This window comes from Falco biarmicus, chromosome 12 (assembly GCF_023638135.1).
Source record: "Falco biarmicus isolate bFalBia1 chromosome 12, bFalBia1.pri, whole genome shotgun sequence".
Taxonomy (NCBI): domain Eukaryota; kingdom Metazoa; phylum Chordata; class Aves; order Falconiformes; family Falconidae; genus Falco; species Falco biarmicus.
This window is the reverse complement of record NC_079299.1, coordinates 5,804,527-5,820,232: the sequence shown is the minus strand read 5'-3', so window position 1 is coordinate 5,820,232 and position 15,706 is coordinate 5,804,527. Positions and strand designations below refer to the sequence as shown.

At 37.4% G+C, this 15,706-nt stretch overlaps 1 protein-coding gene across 8 annotated transcripts in view; it reads right to left on the bottom strand.

Annotated features, from left to right (window-relative positions):
- CDC42BPA (CDC42 binding protein kinase alpha) overlaps nucleotides 1-15,706 on the bottom strand; it is a 189,954-nt gene that overhangs the window by 15,629 nt on the left and 158,619 nt on the right. For all 8 annotated transcript variants that reach the window (XM_056356781.1, XM_056356782.1, XM_056356783.1 and 5 more), the window contains 10 exons: nucleotides 15,245-15,381; nucleotides 14,436-14,575; nucleotides 13,692-13,773; nucleotides 12,224-12,440; nucleotides 11,422-11,484; nucleotides 9,913-10,506; nucleotides 7,836-7,933; nucleotides 6,259-6,343; nucleotides 4,404-4,527; nucleotides 2,981-3,098 (listed from right to left, as the gene is read on the bottom strand). In XM_056356781.1, coding sequence (XP_056212756.1) covers nucleotides 2,981-3,098; nucleotides 4,404-4,527; nucleotides 6,259-6,343; nucleotides 7,836-7,933; nucleotides 9,913-10,506; nucleotides 11,422-11,484; nucleotides 12,224-12,440; nucleotides 13,692-13,773; nucleotides 14,436-14,575; nucleotides 15,245-15,381 — 1,658 coding nt within the window. The remainder of the gene's footprint in view (nucleotides 1-2,980; nucleotides 3,099-4,403; nucleotides 4,528-6,258; nucleotides 6,344-7,835; nucleotides 7,934-9,912; nucleotides 10,507-11,421; nucleotides 11,485-12,223; nucleotides 12,441-13,691; nucleotides 13,774-14,435; nucleotides 14,576-15,244; nucleotides 15,382-15,706) is intronic.

Below are 15,706 nucleotides of genomic sequence, written 5' to 3'. Positions count from 1 at the left end.
GCACTATACTGACTTCAGTGAAAGATCATGCTGGATGAACAGATTTACATCAGCAGACCCAGCCAAATTTGGAATTGCTCAAGTCAGAAGAAACTGCAATTAAAAAGGCCTGCTCCGTTCTTTCGTACACTTTCTGTGCTCCAGGATCTCATGAAAAAAAGAAGCTGTGTCACCTAAAATAGTTGGATGAAGAGAATTTGAGAAAACTATTAGCGTTGCACTACTTGTCCCCCCTAGCGGCAGCCCTCTTTAAATACAAAAATGTATTTTATCATCGCTTCCATAAACAGAAACAGGCATTTGCAAAGTAAAATGCTGCAATCTTTCCCACAGTTCTTTGAAAAGAAATATTTTTTTCTTCTGAAACATACCAATCTATTTAAAAATACACAGAAGATGTTCCAGCTGCAAAATCATCACACATGCTAAGCAGCACAAAACCAAAAAGCTATTCACCTTTTCGGAACTAGGTATCAATCTAGTGAAATAATTCTATGTCCTCGTAAAGAAGCTGCCATACAGATGAACTGTGCACAGGGTCGGATGAGTATTCTTTACCTTGTGTACTGATTCTCCAGGAAACGCCCTCTGTTTCCATCCTCTCTTTTAATTCTAAGTTACTCTTTGAAATAAAGCATTAGACTCAAATACATAACATCGTATGCACGCCCAACTCCTTTTCTTCTATTTTTGTGCCTGAGAAACAAATTAGGTAGTTTGGAACACACTAAATGGAAACTTAGTCCAGCCAAATACCTTACAGGAAGCTGTTGGAAAAGAAAAAGCTGCCTGGACCGAAGTAGCTCTTGACAGAACATTCATCTGCTAATCTCAAGTTACACTTTCAAATTCACACGCTTTCAAGTCCATGACTGATGCAACTCTGTACCCATTAAACTAGGAAAACAAATACAATATGATATTGCGAGGAGCTGCTGGAAAATTACACACCAAATCTGCTTTCTCTGCAGTGACATCTCACAGCATTAAGACTGACCCCTAATTGCAGAAAGGGGTTTTTAACAGAACCTTTAAAAAGAACCTGCAGCTATGGAACAAGTGTAGAAATCAGTTCTATATTGTACACATTTTCTAATGTCTTCTCATCACTTTTAAGTGTGGAAAGTGACTCACAAATTTCCTTCAAAACATAGTATTGATCAGTAAGAAGCAAAGTGCCAGTCCTAACTTCAATATGACCTTTGAGCTAATACAAGGCTTGCATAATTAGAAGGAATTCAAAGTAAAAGCCGTTTAGAGGTGACATAGCTGAAGAAATACTAATCCACAAAAATAATAAAAAAAAAATCTAGAAAATTCTCTTCTACGGATAAAATCATTTTACACTTCCAGGTTTGGGTCTTGATTTAAGAGTCTTTGCAGCTTTTGATTCCCATGAACTTTCCACTACTGGTAGTGTGAACCAGGATGTCTTTTGCCCTACCTTTAGCAGTAGCAGATTATTTTCTCTGCTTGAGAAGAGCCAGAAATAGTTTAAAGAACACACCAGAAATGGAAAAAAAGATTCTGATCTACATCCTGCCCTGAAGGAAATAGCCATGCTTTGTTTAACATTAGATATATGTACACTCACATCCAGGTAAGACAGACACTACCTGCCAACTTCCCTTGAATTTGTCACGTGTTTTCTTAGAAGCAGCTCCTTCATTATTTAGAAATGTATAAACATACACACACAAACACAGTGCTGTTTTTTGCTCAGCTGCACTGAAAATATTTGTTATTGAGAGGTTTCTCAGAGCGTCTCTAGTACAAGATTTAAAGTATATCCTTTCCTTTCCTTGCATATTCCTATCTAAGGAAAACAGTGCCAGAAAGGCTCATGTACAATGCGCGGACTTTATGGTAAAGTGTAACATAGAAGTACCATCTGCTGCAAAAGTAAGGTAAAACGAGTATCTGAAGACCAGAGGTCATGTTTCTAAGCTCTTAAAGTAGTGCAGCTGCATGGTACACTTCATTTTCCAGTCTTACTGTTGTTTCCTCCAGGCTTTTCAGCATCTGCTTTCTGCACAAACTCCAAGTAATAACAATGATGCTTCAAGACAGCACTTCTGTACTAATTCCTACGTCTTATAGTGGTACTTCATCTTATCTGTCCGGTATCATATAATCTGATCTTTCTTACAGTGCTTATTAGCATCTTCTGAATCATGTCCATGTCATCGTGGAAGAGTTTAGAAAACAATACAGAACACACAAACAAGATGCTCAAGGTAGTTTGAAGCAAGCAGTATGATACTCTCCTATTAATAAAGTATTAATTGGGTTTTAGCTCATTAAAAATTTCAGTAACTTTCAGGTGAGCATCTCCTACATAAGGCTTTGGGAAACAAACGTGTGTGTGCGCGCGCTATTACATGTTTTCTTTTTCCATTTTTCAACTTAGAAGGTAAGTTTTTTTTATGTAAGAAATTGTTTCATTGAGACTAGTTTATTTGGAGAGAAAATGAAGAATATCATCTTTGGCATAGAAAAAAAATATTGGGCACTACACTGTTAAACTGCTACAGCTCCACCGTCTGAGGATAAAAGGCTGTAAAAGAGACAGGCTAAGTTGGAGCTAAAGATGGGAAGAGAAAAAAGGAATTGAACTACAGTTCACAGAGAAAGGAATTTCTCTTTTCTTTCCCACAAAGAACACAGGCTCAAATTCTATTAATTTTATCCCTTCATATGGGTCATAAAAACTATCATCAACACTGAGAGGCCGACCTGCCTTAAAACCCAGGAGGCATCAGCCACTCTTCCTCCTCCCCTCCACGCCTAAGTGTCATCCTCTTTGTTTAAATTTTATCGCACACAGCGGAGCACGTTGACCTCTGTCTCCCGTGTCACTCTTCCTGGTATGAAATACATCAACACTCTGAATATACTTTCAAAACTGTAATTGTCTTTCTCTCACTTATTTGCAGCCTCTATTGCAGTCAGTCACTCCCACGCGTACTTTTGTACTTACCATCGGAAGGTCTTTGAGAATCTGTATACCATCTCCTGGACCCATATGTGCTATGTGGTTAAAATTAGTTGGGTTAGAAATTAATTTATTTCTCATTTCTGGATCGCGTAGCATCTCCCTGGAAAAGAAAGCACTTTGTTTAGATATTTCGTTCGAGGTGAGGATGGACATTTATAAATCATGTTGAGCTTTGATTATCAGCTACTTTAAAATGGAAATTAACTATTTAACCATGTTGACAGCGATAAACCCTTGCTATCAGCACTGGCATGGACAAGCTTCCAGCTTGAAGAGAGGGCAAGGGGCCAGAAGAAAATAATGCTGTTTGCAGGCTAGCAGCCCACGCCCAGTAGTTACTAACATTCAAAGAATATACAACCAATATGAGCTGATAAAAAGCTCTGTAAGATGAGTAAAAGCAGCACTCATTTGTGATGTATTACAAAGTGGAGATGAAAATGAAGGACAAATATGAAAATAGAATTAAAATAATACTGCAGTACCTTTCTCAGTCTGTGGTCAGAATTAAAAGCTCTTCAAAATGGCAAGGATGCATTTCAGAACTCAGAATAAATAAAATTTTAAAAGACCAAACCGCAATCAGCTCAGAAAAGGCAAGGACAAGGACTGGACTTTTATCTCCACTGTACACAGCTGTTACTTTTCTTAGAGCCAAAAGGAAAGCAAAGCTGGGACCCAACCATCGGTGGAAGACGTTGGAAGTTAGAAAACTGAAATACTCAGTTCCTGGAGTGTAGCTTAGCACAGTAGCAGGTCATCTTTAGTGAGTGATAGCAAATGGTCAGTAACATCCTCTGTGAACACTGTGAGTAGTGCAGACCTATATTTATTGCCATTTAGGAAAGTATTTGTGACCTGTTAAAGACTTCTATTAGAAACACATCCTGAAGTCCTATGTCCTCTGAAGAGGTGAGTTTCCTGAGATTTATAGAATGTTTATGTAGTTAAATCTATAAATCAAAAAAGCAGATGCCTTGGAATACTGCTGAGAGTAGAATTGCCTTCAGAAAGAAAAGCAGAACCAGAGCCTGAAAGTAATTAATCCATATGCATAGTTAGCAATGTAATCTTCTTTCGCAAAGTGTTTATTACAGATTTTTATATATACAGTATATGTGCACACCTATGTACCTATATACAGTATGTGGAGACATGCATTCCAAATTACAGCTGTTTCACATAATTAATTTGAACTAATGAATACCTGTGTATCCAGTGCATATCCATATCCAAACTGGTATTAACACAAATTAAACATTGAGGATTAACACGGTAGTGAAGAGACAGAAACATCTGAATGGGCATTCCAGAAAGCAACGAATGAAGTGCTACATTGGCATCAGTCACTGTCCTTCAGGGCCTACAGGCATGTACGGAAGACAAGTACATGTTGAATACCGACCTCCTCTGCTGCATCCTCTCCTCCTCTGGTACTCTGAATGAATAGCGGCGCTTGTTGTTGATGTTTCGAACCATTTGCTTCCGGCTGTTATCTGATGTCTCAGGAACAACCAGTTCATCGCCCTCTGAAATCAATAGAAATATAATGATCCAGTGGGTTAATTCATTAGATCTTCATAGAATTTGAATTCAAAGACATTTTCTCCCTTTGCTCTTGCTAGTGTTGGACACTACCCAGTTCCTACCAACACTCAACAAATGCTCCTTGGTTTATGGCTTTTCTCGGTCACCACCTAGTCTGTGATATAGCAACAGACTTAACCCTTCTTCACACACAAGCTGCCACAACTATGTTCTCAAAATACCACCCATTAATTCTTCCAAACCAACCGTTTAGGTGGACAGAAAAGCATCTCAGTCCTCCATCTCAGGCTTTCTTGGGCAGTTCTCACTGAAAATCACTAGAACAGTCTTGTTCTGCCAATCGTCTGGAAACTCAATGCAAGACTCTTTTTCATTCATTCCCAGCTCCAAAGAGACTACTCCTTCTGAACTGGTTTGAACACTGATGTATTTTGGTGCAACCATGGGAAAAGGGAAGATTTCTTCCACATGTGTATGTCTGGCCAAGACATCTTTAATAAAGACGTGAATTGTATAGCAGTGATAATAACGCAATAGGAGCGTTACTTTGAATGAATGCTGCAACTGCTCTGCCTTGTTTTATACATATGTGGAGACTACAGTTACATTTAATAAGCTTGAACATACCCAACATCTACTGCTCACTGCCAAAACAGTTTTTGTATGGAAATTAAATCTCTTCTTTCCTTAAGATCAGCTGGAGATTTCATGAATTGTGGGATCTACTAGGTAAGCAGCTTCAGGAAAAAAACTTGCAGGCATTTAGAGAGATACACCTGGAGGATAGTTTACTGTTTGGCAACCTTTTCTAAAAGACAGCAAGAAGTGTACAGGAAGGAGCAAAGCATCAGCCTTACCCACTTCTGATTCTATGCTCTCCGTTTTTGTTTTTTTTTTCTCTTCTGCCCTACTTTTAATGTTCGATCTTTATTAGACTTGAAAATTCTTTATACATACTTCCATCATATTGCTCCTCTCTACCACTGTCATTCCTTTTGTACTACTTTGCTAGCAATGTAAATAAACCCTGAAACACTGCCAACAGCAGTATTGTTTCTGGAGTGTTTACTTCCACTATTTTCAGAATAGCTGTTAAGAAAATTATAGCTTTTGATTGTTAAAACAAAGCACATCCCCTCTCCATCTAAGAGGTTAAACAAAAGGTTAGCAAAATTATGTAGGAGCGTGCTTATGAAATAGGGTCTTAGAAAAAAAACGGTCCAAAAGACTCATAACAAAACTGTAATTCTGAAGCTAAAACTTTGGCACACAATCGTATGTGGCCCTAATAATGAGCTATGAATACATATGACTACTTTCCAATCCTTGGGAAAGGTCCGTTTAGGTTAAGTGTAATATTAATTTTTATCTAGTACTGCCAAGATTGCTATTAAAGTCTTTAATTGTGCAGGCATTTTTAGATAGCGTTCTGGCAGGTGATCCCAGATTTGCAGGGAGTGCCTAGTCGTTCCATTTTCTATTTCCAGCCTTCATTCAAATCCTCACTGAATATTCAAAAGGGGAAAAAACATTCAGAGTAGCAGCCTAGCAGACATCGTTGCCATCACTGTGGAATCTGTAAGCTTTTGCTTTCACATCCATTTGAGAAATCCCTTTCTACAATGCAAAGATCGGGGCCAAAGAAAAAAAGCACTTTCTGAAAAAAAAAAAAAAAATAATTGCAAGATGAAAGCTGGCTTCTCTTTACGTACCTGCCATTTTGTTTTTGAAATATATTAATCTAACTGTCTCCAGGCCTAAAAGGTTTAGCGATCCTTCTGTATTCAAGGGTCGTACCTGAAACGAGGAAAATCCGTACTTGTAATAATAATAATAACTCACATTTATATACATATCGTATTCTGAAAGTTTCAAGATGCATTATAAACTCTCTAAAAGGAGCACTGTTATATTATAGCCAACCAGGGAGCAGAACAGCATAACCGGCCAGAGCAAAACCTGCTCTACAGAACTGCTCCCTCCAGCCTGCACTGTCTCCTATCTCCAGTAACACATGCCTGCTTTCAAGAACACCAACTGAGTCATTAAAGCCACAAAACACAGTGAAAAACAATTTCAGATTTAAAACTTCTGTTTGGAGAATGAGTACAGAGGGAATTGCCTAAAATTCCACTTAAAGACATAGGCTTAACACCATCCGTCCCAGCTTTTAAATAAATAGTTCTGTTAGAAGTCTAGTTCATATAACAATTCAATTTTGTCTATTAGATGCACAAAGCAATAAGCTGTGCTTTTAATTTTCACGAGTACCATGTCACAATTACGCTTTGCAACTTGGTAAGAGTACATACAGATTGCTAAAACCTACTGGTATTTGTGATTTCCAACTTCAAAATGAGAGAAGCGTTCCACTTTCCCAAGTGCGCAAATTGTGTTAGAAACAAACTCTTCATAATAATTTGCCATTTTAAAGCTTCCTAGATGTAGCAGTTCTTGTTTGTTTAAAGTAGTTTCATTCATTAAATAGGCAGTTTTGAGCCAAATATCAAAGTACTAAATCACATTCTGCTGTCTAGGGAAAAAAAACGCTCCAACTGCTTAATAACTCAAAGTTTGAACATCAGAAAGAGTAGAGAAGATTTCCTCTAAAAGGTCAGATTCTTCTTCTCTTCTTAAGATGGTTAATAGTGGAGCACCTTGATCTTTGTGTTATTTATCCTTACAGCATTGCTCTAATATCCTGGTCCGCAGCTGACACGTGGGAAACTGATATGCAGAGAGACCGAGTGACTTAACACAAGACCACGTGGGCAAATCTCAAAAACTTCCTCTTTTTGAGAAGTGATCTAAACCCCACATCATCCAAGGTTTTAATATTTGTACTGGTTGAATCAAAATGTTCTAACCCTGTCTACAATGTTCTCAAGCAGCAGAAGACAGATTTTTGAAGGCCTGTTTAATTATCTTAACAATCCAGCATCTTCTAGCAATAACGTAGATGCAATCAGTCCAAATGAAGCCATATGCAATTAATATCAAGAAACTGCTCTCTACAATAATATCAGTGTCTAACATACTCATACGCACCAGACTGACCATTCATCTAAAACAGTGAAACCACACACAGAACACATTTTGTATCTCGTATTTCGAACAAAAAGCAGTAGTTTCTTTGCATTCTTTGCCAATTCTTAGCTCTTCTTTTAGTTCAAGTATGTCTAAACAAGCAGTTTTAATGATGCCTTTGGATGTCCAGAAAAAAACGGTATGACTGTAGCAAAGCAATATTGAGTCTAGACATGTATCTGATACTGAAACAGCAAGTTACCTTTTTCAGAGGAATAGTCTGTATCCACTCCATGGAGTTCACGTCGAAGATATCAATTGCGTTTTCACTGTACACAGAGAGGTATGGTGCATTGTAACCTGAGAGGGAATGATCAGGTGTAGTGTCAGGTGCTTTTAGACAGGGCTCAAAACATAAAACTTCTTATGGTTTAACCACGTTTATTTAAAAACAAAACAAAACAAAAAAAACCCCACAACAAAAAAACCCAGACCAAAGGGTTCAAGTCAACAACAACCTTTGGAAAATGTGTCTTAACTCAGAAATGACTTAGACATTTATTCTAAAAGCAAACCAGTACCACCAAAGACTTAAAACCTCCATGACTTTTCTTTTAACTTTGCAGAACCAAACTACTTTTTGAACTACAAGGGATTACAGTTTACTCTGCCAAACACTGATGTGGTTCGAAGTTTTTTTCTTCTAAAAGCCCTATTTTTAAGAGCTTGTATTTTGTAAATGATGTGGTAGGAAAACTATTTTATTGTTGTTATTTAAGCCTATATGTTGTTGTTGTTTAATAACTGTCATTTGAATGAACTGAGCTCTTACGTCTTTGGACTATGTACTAAATGCAACACCAGCTGGAACTAAGAACCATGACATAGTCATAAAAATCTTCATGTTTCCTTCTAGCTTTAATTCTTTTCTCTTATTTTCTGGATTGTAAAGAGAATTCTTGCGCTACTTATCTGGCACATTTCCCCAGGATGAAATTTGTTCCACTGGGATCACTTCTAAAGGAGAGTTCAGTATTTCCATGTTGGCAACAAGACTACCATGGTCTGCCAAAGACTAACAAGAGCATCCAACTTGTGTTTAAATGTAACGGTGTTTTTTTGCTATAAAATATACCCCCATTCTGAATTGGAATAACATCAGGTCACTTCATTTAAGGCAATCCAAAAACTTTCACAAATGTCAATCACTAGTATAGATAGCTACATGTGAAAACACCTGTTTTTCAATCTCTCACAAAATCTTATTTTGATTCATTCATTCTCTGAGTCCATTATAATAGTCACACTCCTGAAAACCAGAAGGGACACAGCCTGTAAAAGTTGTTCCTTCCACATTCAGAGGGGGCTTCACTCAAACAAGGTGAAACATTCCTTTCCTCTGCACTGGGACTTACTGCTGCCACAGTAAGCAAGGCGGCAAACTATTCTAAAAAATCAGCCTAAAGCTGACTCTGAGGACAAATGTGGCTAATCTTTATCTGCATTCAGAAGGACATTAAAAAGAAGAGAGGCACTGCAGTTTCTGTTTTCCTCCAACTGTCAAAAGATAAAGCCCCAGCTTTGAGAGAATGTGCAATAAATAGTCAACAGTTCTTGCTGGAAACTGGGATCTTGAAAAATTACAGTATTCTTTCTTTAAGGTTACAAAATATATTTTCTATATTGCCTGCTGTTACGTGGTACTTTGGAAGGGAAGGAGACAGAGGGGGGAAAAAAACTTAACTGATTTTTGAAAAAGCGAAAAAGAAGAGATGAATAAGAAGAGTGTCAACAAGAATGGCTGAGGAAGAGAGAACGAAGGAATAAGAAAAGAAAAAAGCAAACACTAAGTAGGAATAAACTCCATTACAGAAAAACAAGTCAAACTACCAGATCCTGATTGTGACTGAACATCAGGAAAGCTTGAATCACAACATCGAGCCAAAGTGCAGTCAAGTTTTAAGACTTTAAAAAACAACAGTCCAGTATCAGAGGTAGTGAATGCATAAAGATCCCATTAACCTCGGTAGGATGTGAGGCTTTTGGCTGTTTGAGAGATCAGGCCATACATTTAGAAATCGGATGTCAGGTAGAAATCCTGACCCTTGATTTCTCTTTGTGTTACAGCAGTAAAAGTCAGTGAGAGAGTTGTCAAAACTAGCATAAACGAGATCCGGATTAAACCCTCGGACTAGATTAAAAATTCTGACAGATGCACAAAGCATTAATTACCTCTCAGGTAATTTATCCTTGACCTTCACTTCCTGTGGATGTTAATACAAGCAGTGATCGCTTCAATGCATAACAGCGCAAGTACACTGACACACAGAGCAACTTACAGCAAGAAGATGGAGTTGCGGGCCACATCAGTTCTTGTTGTCTAGATCTTCGGCCCTGGCAGTCAACGTAAACCCCTACGCTGCTAAAACACAGCAGGTATTCTTTATTTGAGATTTCGACTGCACAGATGGCATCAGTTGGCTGCTGTGAGATAAATGATAGCGTGTGGTCATCTGGATGGAGCAGACTGTATGGGCTGCCTTCTCCGTGAAGGGGATATTTTAAGAAACCTGACTGGTAGCCCACACAAAGACGGTCACTGAAGATCGACATCCATTGGACATTCCCCTGGACTTGGATCTCCTTGATCTTTTTGTGACGTGTCTTACTCTGATTTAGTTCGTAACAGAGGACCTGCCTTTTCATGGCTACACACAGGCAGGTAAGAGCTCCGTGGCGCACATGTCCAGAAACTATTGACTGACAGCCTTTTGTCTCTGCCAGCTTATAAAACTCAGTCTCCCTTCCATCCAGGGCAGCCACAGGGAAAAGCCGCACATGACGGTTTCGTCCTGAGATTACGGCAATGAGCTGTTCATTTGGGATAAGCTCAATCTGATGAACCTTCTTATTGTCACCAACACGGATGATCTCTAAAAAACAAACAAACAACAACCCCAAATCCAAGTAAATAATGTTTCAGCGTGAACTGATTATAAAGTATGTATTTGTAAAGATAAACTATGAAGGAAACCCAAGAAACCCCCTTGATTGCTTCCCTGCAGTATTAAAAAGTACAGAATCAAAACTTGCATTTTAATATAATACCAGATGTGGCAATGCTGGACAGACCTTTGGCGTTTCCTCATTGGAGAAAGAGAGGAGTGGATTTGATATGTTATTATTTCAGTACTCACTTAAAAAACACTTTATAGCTATAAAACTACTGAATAAACAAAAACCCTCAAAAAGCTGAAACATACAATTAAACATGTAGCTTGTTGAATTAGCTTGGGCATCTGTCATTGCATGTCTTTACAATACTGAACCTAAGTTTTCATTTCTGATACCAAGAAGGAGGTTACAGAAAGGATCAAGCCAGGCTCCTTACTGAGGCGCACAGCAGAAGAGGAGACAACATTCACAAACTGAAATGAGGGAGGTTCCTACTGGATATACAAAGGAAATGTTTCATTGTCAGAATAACTTGCAACAGGCAGCCCAGAGAGCCTGTAGAACCTCTGTCCTTGGGGATTTTCAAGACCCGACTGGACAAAGTCCTGAGCAACCTGGTCTGAATTCAGTATTGAACCCGCTTCAAACAAGGGAAGAAAATCTTCAAATGCATTCCAGATGCTGGATCATTGTTACTGGAAAGGATACCCAAAACAAAAAGCACACAGAACACCTTGATTATCGGCTCTCTTATGGGGTTGTCCAGTCCAGCTGATAACATATTAAATTGAGAAAAATTAAACCAGAGGATATTGAAAGAGAAAAAAAGGTTACACAGTCATTTTCTGATTATTTAATATTAGGGGAATCATTACCAGTTCCTAATCTCTTACCATCTTTGGTGACATGCACAACAAATAACCCTTCTTCATTCCCCAGAGCTATTCTTTCATGGTCTATGATATTAAGAGGAAAAAAAAAAAAAAGTTTATTTTTCTTTGGAAATACTTCTTCAACAACAGTGATAATTCTGATTAAGACAGACAGGTTTTTATTATCTTGAAATAAACAAATATAAAGCCAAACCAAACACATTCATGTAACCACAAACATTGGTAACCTCCCAATCTTTCAAATTTTTGAAAACAAGTAGTTTCCCATTTCTCCTGATAGTAGAAGTAACAGCAAGAAACATAATCTTTAACAAACCATTCAGAGCACTTAAGTGTACTACCAACTTCAAAATAACTGTAACATCACATTTAAATAATTTAAATAAGAGTTTACCATATTTTGAGCAATAGCATTTAAAATTACTAAATTCATTCTCTGATTTTGTCTTCTATCTGGTCCCACAAGCAGTTTTTGTAAAGTCAGTGATCTACTCTATTAATGCTAATTTTGCCCAGTTAAGGAATTAAGTTTACTGAATAATAAAAGACTAATATCCAATTCTCAGTCAAAATTATTCATAATTATGAATATGTATGAATAGGGGGAATATTCTGAAAGATCTGATGGAAGTACTGGGTAGTGAATTGCACTTCTCAAACTCATGCACATTTCCATATGGGATAAAAACTACCTATTACTCTCTATTCAGTAGATTATGCCATTTAATAATTTTTTTGGCAAAAAAAGTATGTCTTTGGCATACCCCTTTTTCTTAGAGCTTTCTTCTTACTCACTTCATACCTATGATTGCTGCTGACTGTGTTGTTTTGATGAGGGGTAAGGTGCTGTCATAAGCTTCTTTGGGAACATAGACTGAGCGGTCTTTGAGTTTGTTCTTCTTCAAGATCCTATGCAATTCATTCAGCACTCCTACCCACTTGCTTTTTTCATTCTCACCGTCTGCTAGAATCAGGATTGAACACTTATTACTGGATGCAGAGAGCTGGGAAGCTGTAACCTGGAAAATTTTAAAATGTGCATTTTAAGTCATAAACAGTAACAAAATTAATCATTATGATTATTACAAGAGTATCAGATGCCTATAAAGTGTCCTTTTAACTAGCTGCCTGAATTTAGAATGCAAAAATTTAGCCCTAGTTAATAGAAAACACTCCACCTCAATGAAGGACCCACAGCAGAAAAACCTGTAGATGCGAATAACTCCAGCAAAGAACAGAGAAAACTTTAGGTTTATGTCAAATACATTTGTATTTATTCTATCATTTGGAAATGTCTGCCCTAAATAAGGTAATCAATTGTTTCTCACTGCAATTGTATAATGAAAAGCATTCTTACAAAGTATTCTGTATTTTTTTTAAAGACCAATAAGTTTTGTTTGTTTGTTTATTCATTTATTTAATTTGTTAATAATTTAATGCAATAGGAATGGTCTTTTTGGAAGAATGATCTATGGTCCTTTTCACCTATTTGGTACAGCTACTATAGACAAATATGAATGCCCCTTTTGTAAGTTTATCTCCTCTCAGCATGCAGAGTGATGAAACAGTCTGAAAGCTGTAAAAACAAGGAGTGAAACACAACGGTATAGTAAAAAAATGACAGGGGAGTTAATAAGACACCAAAGTTATTTCATTGAGGTCAAAGGTTAAATAGAATATCTAGTAAAAATAAGAAGAGTATTAGAAAAAGCCAATGATGGCAAAATCCTGATACCAGATAACAGAAGTAAATTTTGATGAGCATTTTACACTAGGTATCTATACTGACTACCTGATGAATGGAAGTTTTCAGAGACCATATATATATATATATAAATATGAATATAAATATATATATATATAAATATATATAGAAGTATATAAAATAAAGGCTTCAGGAATACCACAACAAGTTAAATTGAGAAGCAGAAGGTGACTGTAGGAAATGAAAATGTAGAAGATCACAAAGAAAAGAAGAATTCCAAATGACTAACAGGAGATTGAGAAAAGTACATCTTACTGTGAAGGTTAAAAAAATAAAAGCCACGTAAAGGGGAGATGGGAGCTTATTTAAATGTACTAGTGCTATTTTTACCACAAAAACAACATACGTACAGATCCTTATGCATTGCTGCTGCTGCCATGGATACCACACGGCCAGAACTTGCAAAGGAAATAAAATACTAGCAAGCTGTCAGTGAGTGCACACCGTACACCACACTCTGAAACCCTGTACTTCTGGGTTACTGGGTTCAAGACATAATACTTACCCTAAAGATACAGGGGATATCTTTTCGATTTGCATGGATGACATCTGAGGCCAAGACAGAACTCACTGAGAATTCTTCATCCCTTATGGAGACCACAAACATAATTGAAAAAGAGTTAAAGAGTAAAATTTATATGTTTGGTTTTTATTTATATTTCCGTTGTACCAATAGCCTTGCTTTGTGAAGGACAGGACACAACAAGACAGTAACGAGATCTAATTCTTAAAATGACCCTTTCCTCTTTATCTGCAGATGAAACTCACAAATGCAATGCTGCATGATTAATTCCTGGTAAATGTTGATGGAGATAAATCTATTCTGAGTATGTGGGTTTTGTCTGTTCAAATTAAAACCTTTTTAAAAAAATAAAAATAATCAAACATTAAAAATAGCCCTAGACCAAGAACACCTCTCTAACTCTTCAATTAAAATCCGAGCTCACTAGAAGCTATAAGTTACATGCTACAGCTTTTTGAGACCTCCTGCATAAACTAACCTAGTTCAGAGATAAACTTTACCTGCTTGCTGTGTTAAATGTTCTCAAACTTCAGTGAAGTTGGTAGTATTTCAGTAATACTGAAGACAGTGGGAACAAACTAGCCCTTCTGAATCAAAAAGTGGCTCTCAACATAGATTACAGTTTTTCATAAAAGCTCTGGAGCTTGCTTACCGATTTCACAAAAAGCAGAAAAAAACCCCTCCCAGTACTTCCGAGAAGCTTCCACTCAGCACCAAACAGCTTACCTCATGTCTATGACCTGACTCACTACCACGCTGGGCTGGGATGCTTTTCCTTCTGCTACATCGTATAGGAAGAGTTTAAAATCACAGATCACTGCCAGCGCTCTCTGCCAACCTTTCTTTACTCCAGCTGGTTTTGGTACCTTTGGCAAAATAAATTCTGATCAACTCTCTAAGTTTGCATGCAATCAAAAATCCAAGATACAGTACAAAAATCAATTCTCTCATCTAGGCTGACAAGCTTTTATTCAGTAACAATGTTAAGCAACGTAAGTAATAGCACAGGTGCAGTAAGAGCATCACACACAGCCACACAGACATCACAACGTATTATTTAAAAAAATTCATAGCACCACAGATCCTTCCTTCTTATTTCACAAGCTCATTCAAAGCGATATTAACAAATACAGAGAAAGAAGCTAATTTTTAATTAGTTTTGGCCATATTCCTGTTGACCATGTAGAGTAGTTTTTTTTAGTATTCATGTACAAGAACCCACACCAATGATGCTAGACAGTAATAGCATCAACAGAAAGACTCAAAAACTCATAGGTCCTGGAAGATGATCTGATCTTTAGAGATGGATTATTGAAGACCAACTCAAAGCACAATGGCTAACAAAAACGGGGAGATAATTACTGTTGAAAATGCTAACAGTTGCTTTGTAAAAATGTAGGTCTTGGTTTGCAAACTGTTACCTTAAGGTATAATTAAATCCATCCCCCCTGATGCTCCAATTAAGAGTTTAATTCCAGCTCTGGAAAACAACAAATTTAATATAAGTGCCTCAAATGCAGCTACCTGATACTTACTCGGACATGTCCTTCATAAGCTGTTCCTATGCCTTTCTGTGGATCTATTCCCAAAGGTCCCTTAGTCTGTTCGGGAGGGATTGGACATACTGCAGGAGCCTTGTCTGCACAGGTCACGTGGCAAGAGAATCCACATACTTGTGAGGAAGAGAAGAAACAAAAAGATTTGATGGTTATTTCTTGTGCAATGCAAAAGCTATGACAGTAACGATATTTAGAAAGGAATCCTCTCTTTTTTTTGACCAACAGCTGAATAGTTTCACTGTACTTTGCTACACTGAGACAGAAACGTAAGTCTGCGCACAGGAGCAGTTCATGCTTTGAAGTTCATCTGCTCTAAATTCTGACTTTCTCATTTTCAGAGGTGTATGGATACAGTCTGGTTTCACCCAGGTAAGAAAGAGCCTAATCAGAAGCTCATACTGAGATAATCTCTGTGATCTCCTCCAGGCCCAACTCTAC